This window comes from Merops nubicus, unplaced genomic scaffold, assembly GCF_000691845.1.
Source record: "Merops nubicus isolate BGI_N331 unplaced genomic scaffold, ASM69184v1 scaffold1014, whole genome shotgun sequence".
NCBI lineage: Eukaryota > Metazoa > Chordata > Aves > Coraciiformes > Meropidae > Merops > Merops nubicus.
Genome location: NW_008602056.1, coordinates 58059 through 73381, shown reverse-complemented (window position 1 = coordinate 73381; position 15323 = coordinate 58059). Strand labels below are relative to the sequence as shown.

The 15323-nt window shown below is 40.3% G+C and overlaps 1 protein-coding gene across 1 annotated transcript in view; it reads right to left on the bottom strand.

Annotated features, from left to right (window-relative positions):
- MCF2L (MCF.2 cell line derived transforming sequence-like) overlaps positions 1–15017 on the bottom strand; it is a 60451-nt gene extending 45434 nt beyond the window's left edge. The window contains exons 1-2 of the mRNA XM_008938187.1: positions 14937–15017; positions 6860–6974 (exon numbers count right to left, since the gene is read on the bottom strand). Of these exons, the coding sequence (XP_008936435.1) occupies positions 6860–6974; positions 14937–15012 (191 nt within the window). The 5' untranslated portion in view covers positions 15013–15017. The remainder of the gene's footprint in view (positions 1–6859; positions 6975–14936) is intronic.
- Positions 15018–15323: the final 306 nt, after the last annotated feature.

Genomic DNA, 15323 nt, shown 5'->3' with positions numbered 1-15323 from the left:
CTTCCAAACCCAGTAAAAATTCAGACTCTAACATCTTGAGCTTTGACCTAATCTTGCCAAACCATGTATCTGACACAAAAGCTTGACTACCACTTAACTTTTAGGAGGTAATGCTCTTACTTCAAGCCTAAACCCCTTACACTTCCTTTGGGCTTCCAGGGACATGTGGCATTCACAACTGCTTGGCAGCTGTGCCCTGAGAAAGGAAAGGCACACACAGCATGACAGATTTTGCTGGAAGTCCTGGGATGTTCTCACTGACAAATTTGAGGGGCTGCCAAGGTAACAGCAGGGTACAGGTTTCACATCTTCAGCCTGAATTGTAATCCAACAAAGAGGAGAGCATGGAAATGAAGCACAGCTGACAGAACCAGTCTGAAGCTGTAGAGCTGTTGCTCACTCTCTCAGTGTGAAGTGTCAGGGCATCTGGTTTTTGGCACTTCCCCACCATGTGGTGACGTTCATCACTGGCACTCTATAAAACAAAAGTGGTTAACTCCTGCCTAGTGGTGGGCTGCCTAAATCCACCCCATCAGGCTCAGGTCTGAACCTCCTGGAAGGCTGAGCACAGACGTTCCTTTTTCAGTTTTCCAGTGTTAGCCCAAACAATGGGGAGCTGGTGTAATTAATGAGGAAGGGTCTACTGAAAGCTCAAACCCTAACAAGTGAGCTTTCAAACTCAGACATCACTTTTGGAGATCACCTTGTTCTGTTTTGTCACTTGGACAGGATGGCTCCACAGTTTCCAGCACCAGGCAGTCCCACAAACAACAGGATTGCCCAGGAGGCCACGTGGTGTTCAAGCATTTGTAAACCATCGAGGTCTCAAAGAAGGCAACGTTCTCCCAGGCAGGAAACCAGCAGGGACAGCTTTCAAAACAGGAAATCACCACACGGGCCAACTTAACCTCTGTGTGCTTAGAGATCATGAAGTAGGGCAGAAGGGCAGCACAGAGAGAGGCTGTACAGGGCTCTGTCTGAGCACCAGTCAAAGAAGGCCTGAATTTTGTCTTTAATCAGCAGTGTGGGACTCAGAGTGGTCACCAAAATCTGTTCTGAACTTCATAATCAATTTCTAATTAATTTCTTATTTCTCTTGCAAGGAACTTTCTTATTGAAGACTCAGTTTTACACTTTTAAAATATCAATTTTCCAGTCTCTTGGGACCACAAGAATTTCAGCATACTGGCTCTGTTCAGAGATGAACTTATATGAGCAAGGAAAAAAAAAAGCATTGAAATGATATCCTTTTGTTCTCTTGCACAGGATATTGTTTTCTGATTGCAGTAGAAACTGCTAATTAACCAGAAGCAAAACCATATGTTGAAAAATCCCATCTTTTTTTTTTTTTATAACCACTGCAATTATCCACTAATTTCTTTTGGACCAAGTTCTCATGCTACACCCCACATTTGGTAAATTCATATTCCAAGAACGTGTAGACACTTAATTTAATAGAATGGTTTAGAGTGATCCCATCGATGGATGGATGGATGGATGGATGGATGAATAACACTTGCCTTCAGGGTACACTGCAACTCTTACAAGTCTATTTACAAGGCTAAATAGAAAGAGGAAAAAATACTTTCAAAATAAAAGAAAAAAGAAGACTACTGAAAGCCCTGAGATGACTTCTTAAAGGTACCATAGCCAGCTATTTCAGGAACCTACTGCAAACCTGACTGGAATATTCTTTCCCCACCCTTTGTATAGGTGGGATGTAGAAGGTTCATCCCCCAGATGCTTCTCCCACTGCAGTAAGAATGTGGTACACGATGGATGGAGGTCATCAGTTCTTCACTCAGCTAAGAGGCAAGACAACCTTGTTCTGCACAACCCCCAAAGCACTCACTGCAGAAAGAGGACCAGACACTTCTCTACAGATACAACTTTATTCAGCAATTCCATCAATTAAAACTATGAATTCCTGTGGATCAATGCTTATATGCAAAGTATTTGTACCAATTTAACATATTCATTAAAATAGTTCCTAGAAATAGTGCCTTAGGTACACTACATACCACTATGGGTTCTCTTTCTTTCCTCTTGGGTACTGTATAAAACCAAAAAATCATTTGACCTAAGAAAAATCTAAGAGAATTCTCCCCTTTTTAATACAACTTTACTTCTACCTCAATAATATTAATAAAAATACTAGCTGCTAGAAGAAAAAAAACCTATTTCAGAAGTATTACACGTGTACTTTTACACCACACCTCTCATTACCAAATTGGCAGGTACAGAAGGATTATCAGTCACCTTACATGGTCTGTAGTAATGATCCTTGATCCTTCATTTTTTCCTGATAAAGCAGCAATCTTTTAATCACACACAGTACAAGACTGTGGTCACCAACCTGGGCTGAATATTTGGAGATTATGACAAGCCATATGTTAGTCATCACCTTTGTTTCCCCAATTGTCTACAGAACATGCATTTACCTGGCAACACTAAAAACACCCACCTAAGAAGATGGTTCAACCCTCTGCTTAATGATATACAGTTGCACCAGGGTTAATTATCTTAAATTGAAGTGAGGTATTCCCTTTCCACTGTCTGCTTTCTTAGCATCCTCATGTATCAGGCATTCACAGACCTGAGCAGAGCTGCTAGCTCTACTTTTTGCACTGTCCTACTCCATGCTCATCCAGGTTGGTAACACACAACGTACATTAGTCCCATTCCTAAATGCAAGATGGCACATGAGACATTTAATTCTTCATGATTAAAAGTCACTAAGAAAAAAATTACACAGAAAAAAGCTTGTGAAATCCAGTGTTTGGATAATATAGAAAAAGAATGCACTCTTCATGATTAAAAGTCACTAAGAGAAAAATTACACAGAAAAAAGCTTGTGAAATCCAGTGTTTAGACAGCATAGAAGAAGAATGCAGTAAGAGGGGACAAGGTCATGTTTACCTACAAAATCTGAGGGAATAATAAAGATAGGCTGAGAGGTTTCAGTTTTTCCTCCTTCAAAGTCCTAAGCTAATCTTATTACCAACACTGCTCCTTTCACTTGTGAACAGATCTCAAAAACCTGATGCCACTGCTAAGATTTATTATACCAGTAACTATTTTATTGGGTGAACTCTACTGCAGAGCACAGAAAGGTCCTCTCCTACAAGGCTCTTAGTAGCTTCTCACTGTCATTTCCATGAAATATCATTTCCCTTAACATCCAACTGCAGGCAGTCAGACAATGAGTTTTGAATCACTGCTGCCAACCCCTTGCTGTGACCAGGTCTTGTCTGGGGTCAAGTAACACAAGTAGTTTTCTGAGGACTGCTGTGGCTCCAGCACATCCATGCTCTACAGAGCTCTTCATAGAAGAGTCCATCTCACCTCAATCAGTCAGAACAGCCTCATGATCTTTTTTGTGGCCTCCAGACTGCTCCAACAGGTCCATTTCTTGTGCTGAGAACTCCAAGAGCTGGGTTCAGTACTCCAGGTGAGTTCTCACCAGCGTGGAGCAGAGCAGCAGAATCACCTCCTGTGACCTCCTGGCCATGCTTCTTTTGATGCAGCTCAGGGTGCAGTTGGCTTTCTGGGCTGTGACTGCACATTGTCAGCTCACATCCAGCTTTTCATCCACCAGTACCCCCAAGTGCTCCTCTCATTCTCATCATCTCCCAGCCTGTCCTGATACAGGGCAGTGCCCTGATCCCAGAGCAGGACCTTGCACTTGGCTTTGTTGAACCTCATGAGGTATTGTTATACTCAAAATAGTTAATACCATACTCTTCACCTCAAGTCTTCTAGGCTACCTCCTTTGTTTACACAGAACAGTGATCTCTTTCTAAAGAATCAGAGAAACAAAAGAATCCTACAAGAACAGCCAGATTTAAAGAAAAGTCACTTCTGGGTTAATAAGCATAGAATAATTCCTGTCAGGCAGGGGAAAACTAGCAGAAAAGCCTTCAGAAATACCTGCTCCCAGACTTTTAATGAGGAAAAAGAAGGTGCTCCCACCAAACTGATGCTCTGAGATGTGCACAGTGCTCCCTCCCTGCACCAGATGCTGTTTGTTCTGATGAGATTTTCTCACATAAACCCCACTCTGTGGGGAAGTTCAATGGGCCACCATGAAGTGCACCACCAAGGGCTTTCAAAAGGAGAAGCAGATGTGACTTTAGCACGTAATTATTTGTAATAACAGTCTCCAAGAGAGTGCCTAGCAAGGGGGGCTTAGCACCATGCAGTTTAACCAACTCAAGGACAAACAAAGACAACACAAAAGTTGGCTGTTAGCTTCACAGCTCCATTCTCTGATAAACTGGGGATTAACACGTACAACCAGGAGGGTACCTCAGTGCTGTGCTGTGTAGAACCAGGGTTTCCTCACCAAATAATTCAGAGGAAAGGCCTTTACTAGAGCAGGACTATTTCTCTGCATGCATGCAGTTAACAAAAGCATGCACGTGCACAGAGGACATCTGCCATGGCTAGTTCCCAATGTCAATTCAACATGGACCTTGCTGAATTGCACTGAATGCTGTCAGTGAAAAGAACATGAAATACCTCAAGACCACCAGCTTTAGTCAGTACTAACCTGTATTTCTAAGAGTTTTTAATCTAGGAAAGCCATATAACCCAGTCTGGGAAAGACATAAAGGAGATCTCTTCATTAATACAATGATTCAGGTTTGGAGGGATCTCAGGAGGCTTCTAGTCCAACATCCTGCTCAAAGCATGGTCAACTCCAAATTCAGACCAGGTTTTTCAGAGCTTTGTACAGCCAGGTCTTGAAAATGTCCAAGGACATAGACTCCACAGCTTCTCCTGGCAGCCTGTCTCTGTGCTTCAGTATTCTCCCAACAACAGTTTTTCCCCCTCACATCCAGGTCACCACCTTTCTGTTCCCATTCCTACACTTGGCCTGCATTTCCCCATTGCCCAACTCTTCTGCTGGCATCTCCCCACGGCCTGCTGGTTGTTTGGAATGGTGATTGTTGCCCCCCCACAGCCTTTCCTCCCCTAGCTGAGCCAGCTCAGCTCCTACAGCCTCTCCTTGCACATCAGCTCCAGCCCTGACCACTGAGGAGGCCCCACTGGACTCACTCCAGTTTGTGAACTGGTAGCTCAGAGCTGGCCCCAACAGCATGGGTGGGGTCTGGAGACAGCCAGCCAACAGATCCCCTCCTGTCACCTGCTCCCAGCCATGCTCCTGCTGTGCAGCTCTGGGGCCACCAGCCTTCTCTGCTGCCAGGGCATCCTGCAGGCTCATATTTAGCCTGCTGCCCACCAGACCTCCAGGCCCTCTTCAGAAAAGGATTTCCCTTAAGTGTACTGACTAGTCCACCAGTTTCTTATCCACAAATGTGATGGGAGTGCACTCCATCTTCTCCTCCAGATCCCTGCCAAGGATGTCAGGCAGATATGTATGGTTCCCTGAGGAACTCATCTCCAGGGAGAGTCTGAGCCACTAACCACTGAGTTGGATGATCCAAGCAGTTTCTCACCCACCCAGCAGCCCACCTGCCAAAACATAACAACTCAAAGTAGATACAAGGGTGCTGGGAGAGATTCTGCTGGAAGTCTTGCTTAAGGTGAGGTAAAAGCCATGCACAGCTTCCTATCCTTCATGCATCCAGTACTTTCACCACAGAAACAGGCTGGTCAAGCATCATTACTGAATCACTGTATCAATGGTGTTTAACCCATGCTGGCTACTCCCCATCACCACTTCCTTTCTTGTGCCCAAAAGTGTGTTTTAAGAGGACTTACTCCATAATTTTCTCATGTAAAATTATTCTCTCCCACTCAGCACAGGTCCAGATTTTCCTTGTTAATTCCTGCACTGCTAAAGCCACAGAGTTTCTTATGAGTGGTCCTTGATGTCCCTTGTTTCTTGTTCCTGAGCTCCAGGTGTGCTTTGACTTTCCTGAAAGTCACCCCTAGGTGTTTGGGCAGTGTTTCTATATTCCTCCTTTGGAGCCTGTCCCTGCTTTCAGCTCCTGTATGCTCTTTGTCCTGCAGCTCAGTCCCAAGGTCCCTGTTCAGCCAGGTCAGTCTCCTGTTATGTCTGCTCATTTTCCAGGACGTCCCATTCTCCTGCTTGGAGGATGTTGTCCTTCAGAACTTGGCAGCCTTCCTCAGCAGATTTATTCTTCAGACTTGCCTTCCATTAAATCCCATCTACCAGTTTCCTGAATAAGCCTAAATTCTGTTCTCTTGAAGTCTAGGGTCTGTATTTTACCCTGCTAGCTGCCTTTCTCACCTCCACCAGGTTCTTGAACACCTCTATTTCATTCCCCTAACAGATCTTCAAGAAAATCACAGTTTTTATTCAGCAGCTCATTGATAACACTACCATGCCATCCAGGAGAGCCAGGGATATTTGCTGGGTCTCCTTAGAACCCTCAGTCAAATCTCTGGGAGTGCTGCAAAGGCTTAAAACATTCAACTCCCTTCAGCTGAGCCAGGGAAACGGAACACAAGTAGTTAAGACAAACCACTGTAACTATGGAGTGTTCCCTCACACTGAGTAACATCTTGTGTAGCATCCAGGAATTCACATGTTCTGCCAAAATCATACATGTTTTCAATTAAAACACAGAACAAAATTCAGTTACAACAAAGATAAGTGACAAGAGGACAATGCCCATCACAGAATCTGCCCCCATACACACCAGAAAGTAGTTTTCTGAGGAAATATAAAGAACACTATATGATTCTATGATTCATCTGGCAACTACATGAAGCAACTAACAAACACCTATTGACACTGCATCATAGCCTGAATTTTCCTCTTCTTTAATTAAATATCAAGGCTGACCTTCACATCATCACCTAAATGACTGAATATGAAAAATCCCTTCACAGATAAAAGGCTATTTTTTCCTGGACAGATGCTCACCTTGGGATGCTTGTCAGGTAGGTCAGGACATTCTGGAATTCCTTCTCTGGGATCTCACTAAAAGCTGGGTAGTCTGGAAAGGTGATAACAGGGCATCCATCTCCTCCTCTTCCACCTAGGAGAGAAACAAATAGCAGCTATGTTTACATGGAAGTCCCTTTACACAGTCTGCAATTTCCCAGTAAAGAAACCACTGTGTTTCTTCAGTTTTTTTTGGTGCAGAGCTCAACAACATGGACACTGTATACTCCAAACAGCCTTTTCTTCAGAGCTTAGGAAGTTTTATAGGATGGAACGTGTTACACCACACCAAATTTTTGCTGTACAATTCTCTTTGCTCATGTGAACACAGTTTTGACACCAGATGGCAGTGCATGTTTCAAGAAGTGTCAGCTGTAAGTAAATACAACCACTTCAGAGGAAAAAAAAATGATTAATTTAGGAAAAAATGTTAATTCAGAATTAAATAGGCAAATCTCTGTCTTGAACCCAACTCAACCTTCCCACCAGGTTGAACTCATTCATGCAAAACACCCCTACCCCTGCTCAGCTGGCTGCTCTGCTTCCAGGATGGTCTAAAAGAACTGGCAAAACATTAAAGAAATGAGGGAAGGTATTTTTAAAGGACTTTTCCTGTTCAACCTCTCAGATGACCTACAAAAGGTACAACAGAACTGAACACCTATGCTGCAGGATGGCTGCTGCTGAGCCAGACATCTGCATCTTATTTGCAGAATGGGTAGAATTCATCAACAAAATGGTTTTTAATGCATTTCACAGACATTTTTAGACACAAAATGTGATTTCTTTTAAAGATTATGTTAGTGTTTCATCTCTTCAGTATATTTTCATAAAGACTGGCTGGACAAAAGGACTTTTTTTAGCCCTGGCAACTGCGTGAAGTGAAAAGTTGGGGGTGGTAGGGACACATTGACTGAAAATTATCTTTGCTCCACATTTCAAAAAGAGAAGAAAACCAGCCCAAAACAGTGTGGTAAAATAACAAGGATATTTTTTCCAGCCCTGAAATCATGAGAGCAACAGGGGTTTGTGAAAATTACAGTGTGCTATTACCCACTTCCAGTGCCTTTGCATCTAAGCTCACCAGAAAAAGACAATGTGAGCTCTGATTCATTTGATAAAAGACACCACCAAAACCACACGTAATTAGAAGAGCTCAAATAATATCCTTATGTTAATTAATGGATCTGATAATGATTATTTCTGGTGCTCACGAGGTGTTCTGCCCTCTCTAGAATACCTATTTTGAGGTACAATTATACATTATTTGCTGTATCCCTGTTGGTTCCTCACTTTGTTCTATTTAATTGCTATAAATAGGACAGATGAAACAAAAGAACATCAACAATAGGCTTGCAGGACATATCCTAAATGCAGAAGCCTGGACCTTCAGGAAGTTCCCAGACCACCAAGGGCAAATACAACCATCCTGCCTTAACACTTACTCTTAATTTCCAGTTTCTAGTCCAGTCATTAATTGGTTATTTTGGGTGGAGACAATTCTGTCCTGCTCTGTGCTGTTAGATCATTCACTGATTATCAGTTTCTCCAGTATTTTCCTGCTGGGACACTTATCCACATATAATCCTGCAAAATGCTGCTCAATTGCTTTACTTACAGGACCTCACTGCTGAAAAGAGTTTAAAACAGTTGCCTGAAGTGCTATATATAATAAATTCTGTGAAATTTCAGCTTTAACATTGATCTAGAGATGTTTTCTATATCACAGCTTTCCACACATGGAAGGCAGGTTACCCTACAAAGCAGCTGCTACTTATAAATCAGTGTTTGTCACAGCAAGCTGTAAGGGCATGGGAAATAGAAAAAAAAATAAAAATCCTACATATAAGCTGTGTTTTTATTAAATAATAGTCAAAGCAGTATGTGGGTTCACTCTTTAAACTGTCCTTTATTTCATAATGAACCTGATGAAGCAAGGAATAATTTTTTTCCCTTTATTTGGAATCACTTTTTCTTGCTTCACCTCTGCAAAGACAATATTACATAGTTTATTCCTAAATTAGCTGTTATTTTCTTCCCTTCTCTCAGAAGTAAATCACACCACAGAATTTAGGGTGAGGAGACAAAAGGGAGTTTAAGAAGCTTGGTTGGGTCTTGTTGGTTTTGGTTTTAGTGAGAGGGAAAGCATTCCAATGACAAAATGAACAATTTTACTGCTCTTGTCCTTCCTGAGAGGCAAAAATTTAAAATATCTTATTAAAACTAATTCACACAATAACCTTCCAGCATCTCAGCAATACATACACCAATTACAACCTAAATGAAAACTTGGATGAACTTTAAGATGAACTCTACGAGCGCTACAATTCATGAAAATAATTCAGTTTGGATGGAGTAATTTTTAAAAATGAGCAGCTGGAATTTTAATCACCATAAAAAAAATTGCTTTAACTGTAATATTTTAATAAATTCAAGTCTGGTGGTAGACTGACTACCTGAAGTACCTCTCTGAGAGCATTTTCTTTGCCTAATCTTAGTCCTTTTTTTAAAAAAAAAATAAATCTAAATTTCTGAAAGGGATTTTCAAAGCCCTTATTTTTGTTAAAAAATGTAAGCACTGTTGTGACTATGGAAATGTCAGGTTGGGTGGGGCTTTGGGCAACCTGATGTAGTGAAAGATGTCCTCACCCATGGCAGGGGAGTTGGACAAGATGACCTTTAGAGGTTCTGTGATTCTATAAAAATGTTGAAAAATATTTAGTACTACTTCTTTTTGAAATCTGAAGCAAATGCCACTTGAGTCCCAGCTTCAGGGTTTTTTTTAATTGCAAAGAGCATCAGTCCTTAAGTGGGTACAGCCAGTCTGCACACATTTTACCTGAAATGATTCCCAAGAACTACTTGAGACTTGTCTCATTGCATGCAGCTTTAGAGAACATTCTCCAAGTGAGAAGATTATTACTTTTCAGTCTAAAAATGGAAACACCATAGAAACAAAGAGCACTGAAGCATATGTCAGCAATTACAATACAATAATAAAGCAACGTGGCTTTAAATCAAATAGATCTGTTTCCACTCCACTTCCATGAGACTTCATTAAAAGAAAACTTGTATATTAACTCATTTATAATTGGCTTTGGCAACCTATTCAACTGAAACTTCTTGAACAGATTTAGTGTCAAAGAAAACACAAATTACTCTTCTAAAATGGAAGTTTTCCAGGGGATAAATCTCTATAACTCTAATAAACCTCCAATTAGATGGAGCTCTCTGAAATAGGTCTGGGTCCCTCAACCTAAGGCCAGTTTTTACAACAGCCACAGCCCTGCATTTTGGAGCAAAACTTTTCAGAAACACATTAGCTCCACAGGTTTAGGTAGCAAGATGACTTAGCTGTGCTTAAAAAATTGCACTCTGTGTTCCTAACTTCTGCAGACAATTATTTAAACAATAGCAGCAACTGCTAAAACCCAGAGCATCACAACCTCGTGTATGAGAGAAGTGGAAAAATGATCCTTGGAGAACTAGTTGTGCTGCTGTGAGATGGGACTGATAAAGTTTACTTTAAGTCTAGGTAGTTTAGGGTTTATTCTTTATATTCTCCTACATCTAACTTTTCCTATCATAGCTGTAACCTCTTTAGGGGTTATTTAGTTATTTTTAAATCAATAGGTTGATAGAGCAGTGCCAAGCCAAAGAAACTGCAGCACTGTTTTACACAACTTCTGATCAAGAGGCACATAAATGACTTGGTATCTAAAAACTATCTCAAACAATAATCAGTACTCTTTTTAATTTAAAATGGAATTGACAAGGAAAAACACAAAAACTATCAATTGTATAGCTGCTAAAACACACACACACACACACATATGCACACATGCAGAGAGGAAAGGGTAACTCCAATCAGTACTCTTTTTAATTTAAAATGGAATTGACGAGGAAAATCACAAAAACTATCAATTGTACAGCTGCTAAAACACACATACACACATATGCACACATGCAGAGAGGAAAGGGTAACTCCCCACAACCCTATGAAAGACATGCTAGGTTTTTTTTTGTATAGCCAGCAAAATTTGGAAGAAGCAAAGAAATTGCTCAGATTTCCAGAGAAGAAGAGCAGGAGATTATCTTGTAATGTTTCCCTCATTATTCTGCTCCTGTTTGCATAAGAAAAGGTCTTTTAAAAAGCACTCTGCCCAAGCCCACAAAAAGGAAGCAAGGTAATTGGATATAATTAGATGACAGAGCAGAAAGGTAAGGCTTCTAGTCTGAATCTATAATGCAAATGAAATGGTATTGGGTATATAAGAAAAAAATACAATCTCTGTGTTATCAATATGAGCACACAAGATGCCAGAGCATCACCTCTGTTAATGACTCACATCTACAACTTTGGTTTAAAAGACTCAGCTTAAGCAAAAGTAATCTTGTTTGCAGTCACATCAAAAGAGAGGTTCCTGCATGAAGGAGACAAAGGCTTACTATGGATTTTGCTTTACTGTGGTGGTGGCTCAGTTATTATGTTTGTATGTTCCTGATAAGAATTTCTCCTTTCTGTTTGCCCAATATACTTCACTGGAGTACTCACAGTACTTGAAATGGTGTGTGGACTTCAGTGAGGTAGTGGATAAAAGCTTCACTGCATATCCTTGGCAAAGAAAAAGAGAATGAAGAGGATCTTATTCAAACATCCTTTCCTTGAAATGAGAGAGGTTTTACTTGTATAGCTTCACAAGCTGCATTTTGCCCACTCTCATCAGCAGCAAGTATGCTGGTTTAGAAATCAGATTGCAACAAGTCAGTTCATACTTGGGTGTATTTGGACTGGAGATCTCTGAGCCAAGGATTAAACTGGTTTTCCTTTCTCTTGACTACTTGTTTTTTATTTTTAGATCCCTACAGGCAGTGAATATAAAACAGCACTTGGGTTTACACCTGTGCAAGCCAGAATTTGCTAAATATAATACCTCTCCCACTGTCAGTGCACAACATAGACATTGGCCAAGTTAGATCAGCAACAAAACCCCAAGTTGGTATTTTTAACTAACTGATGCAATATGATGTGGTACAGGATCCACTCAGAAGTTCTCAAAAACAATTTTACAAACAGACTCAGCACCCGTGGATGCTTCAAAGGGAGCAGTTTAACCAGGGAGGTATTTTCAGGTCATTTCCACAGAGGAGAGCAAGAGCACAGCCAAGTAAATAGAGAGAGGAGAAGCTTATTATTTAGAGTGATAATTTAAAGGGCCAAAGATACAAAGCTAGTACCAATGCTAATGTTTTCAACTGCAGGAAAAACAGCTATGAATCAAACAGGCAAAAATGCAACTAGCATGAACTCGTGTTTGTATTTCCTCTAATGGAAATACTTGTTTGAAGACCTTCAATGCATAAAGCAGCATTCAAAGGAAAGTGAGTTGAAATAATTGGTTCAGTACTTCTGGTGGCCAAGAGTCTTATTTGCACATCACATAGCTCATGTGCTTTCAGATGTATAGAAATACACACACCTGTCTGTGTGCTCTTTTTTATCTACATTTATTTTAACATACTGAGTACAGCTATGGAGGAGAGTTGCAAAGTTGTGTTTCGAAGTCACACAGCAGCTTTCCAATCAAAGGAAGAGGAAAAAAAAAAGTATTCATGAAAGAAAATATAAAATGCAAATGAAAGACTGTAAGGAATACATTTTCCAGAGTTTTAAATGGACCTTCCAATGTCTTCCATGAGGATTAAAACAAAACCCACAACAAAAAAAAAAAGGCAGCAGACCCTTGAAGACCCTTTGCAATGCAGAAGAAAAAGTAGTTGCACAATTCCTAACTAAAGGATGAATAAAGTCAGATGTGAAACAGTGAACTGAGAGGACATTTAATACAGCCTAGAAACAACACAAACGAGTGACAATTCTTGCAAAGGTAAGGACCTTGTTCCACAGAAAGAAAAATCTCCAAGGGAAAAAGGAAACAGCTGAGGTAAAATATTAACTTCAGAGTTTATAAGCTTGTTATGTGAATGACTGATTAAAAAGCTCATCCAGAGCTTGCCTCTCCATTAGGATTTAAGCTGAACACAGAAGTGCACACTCATAGGTGAGCAGGATGTGTAGCAGGAGCCTTCAACATCTGTAGGAGCAGCCAGCATCTCCATCTCATCACACTTTGCTATATTTACTGAAAAACTGAAGCATTAATGTAAGTTTTTGCTTTCATTTGTTTCATTTCAAGCCTAATTTGGATGCTCCTGTATCACTGACATTATAATCTAGCAGGAGGCAGCACATAAATTACTCTGTACATGCAGAGTTAAAAGGAACAACAGAAAATGACCCTGACTTAGACTAAAACACCAAAAGTAGCTCAGGAAGGGCTAGAGCCTTTAGCCACAGAAGCAGACTAGGTTTCATTCACTATTCAAGCAAGCATCCCACAAGACCTAGACACATCCCATTACAGAAACTGAACTTGTTATGTGAATGACTGATTAAAAAGCTCATCCAGAGCTTGCCTCTCCATTAGGATTTAAGCTGAACACAGAAGTGCACACTCATAGGTGAGCAGGATGTGTAGCAGGAGCCTTCAACATCTGTAGGAGCAGCCAGCACCTCCATCTCATCACACTTTGCTATATTTACTGAAAAACTGAAGCATTAATGTAAGTTTTTGCTTTCATTTGTTTCATTTCAAGCCTAATTTGGATGCTCCTGTATCACTGACATTATAATCTAGCAGGAGGCAGCACATAAATTACTCTGTACATGCAGAGTTAAAAAGAACAACAGAAAGAAGTGACCTTGACTTAGACTAAAGCACCAAAAGTAGCTCAGGAAGGGCTAGAGCCTTTAGCCACAAAGCAGACTGGGTTTCATTCACTATTCAAGCAAGCATCCCACAAGACCTAGACACATCCCATTACAGAAACTGAAGTGATTTTCAAGTATACATCACATTGCTGTTAAAAAAGCCCCAAACTAAAACCTGAAATGCATCTAACATTGTTAATGATTAACTGTTTATGCAATTCACCATATCTACAGAGATGCTCTCTACCAAAAGTGTTTGTAATCTGTGGGCTTTCATATTAAAGAGATTTATGCCATAACCTAAGAATCTATTTCCAAGAATCTATTTCCATTTCAGTCAAATTGTCCAAGAATAGTAAAATACAACAGAGAATATGGTCACAGTCCACAGTAATGCAGCTGTCCTGCTATTTCAGGCAAACAAAACAGTCTACCAGACATGAGGGTGAATACATAGAAGAAAGCAGCATGAGGAATGGCTGCTCTTACTCAGCTCCACTGCAGAGTGGACATAATGAGTGCTGAAGATGCTTGTGGCTGTGCAAACTCAATTATCTTAAGAGGTGAGCAACCTCCAGTTGGATTCAAAGAGATTTTATTGATCTCCTGCAGTCACCAGTTTTCCCCTTCACTTCAGAGAGGCAACTTGCAAACACTACTTACAGTTTCCTTGACAGGCTGACTCTTGCCTAACACTATTATGAGCCATTTTATGCCTCAGATGAGAAGGAAGAGCTTGGAAAATCAAAAGTATAAACTGACAGAAAAGAACTGTTGCTTAAATACCTTCAGCTCAAGTGAAGCACAAACAGCCAACTTAAAAAAAATAATAAATCTTATTTCCAAATGCTACCATCACCTCATAGAAAAACACAGTCACTACCACAGACCCACAATGCAGCTTATGTGGCAGGAGTAAATGGTAATTAATGCTTAGTTATGAGTGTGATGAGATTCAGTGAGCTCTTGCTAAGCAAAGCAGCACATTGGTCTAGTAGGCTGGGCAGTAACTGCAGCAAGTTCACTGCTGCTCACCTGCCAGAGCTTTACAGGCAGGAAAACTCCATTTCATTAACCAGAATATTGGGATATTAGCTGTAATTTAACATACTTTAAAAAACAAACAAACACCTGTTCATAAATCCTTAACTAACAATTCTTGATAGTCTGTATTTTGAATTGTTCATAGAAGTATGTTTCTCCTGTGTAAGACCTCAAACTTTGAAAGCAAAACAGGCTGAACCATACATCTGAGCAATACAGGAGGGAAAACCAGAGTCTCACCTGACAGGTAAGCAAATTGTTTCTTTAACTGGTCCTGAATATCTGCAGCATAGAGGGGAATGATATCCTGATGCATGATTTCATCTGTGGAGGGAAAAAAAAATAAATAGATATATTTGCATTTCAAAGTCATTTTATGTAAAATTTCACAGCAGATGAAAAAAAAAATCATCCCTAGAACACAAACATCAAGAAAACTATTCAAGGTTTGAAAACTATGTGAAAAAGTCTACAGATCAAAATTAAATTTTTATTAAAGTCTTCTCAGCTCACTAGAAAAAGAGAAACTTATGATTTCTCTAGCCCTGTTGTCTAGGGTTCAAATACCTTAAGTGAACAGTATTCCAAGTCTGCAGAAGAGGCTTGGAAGTACCTCCTCACATTGAA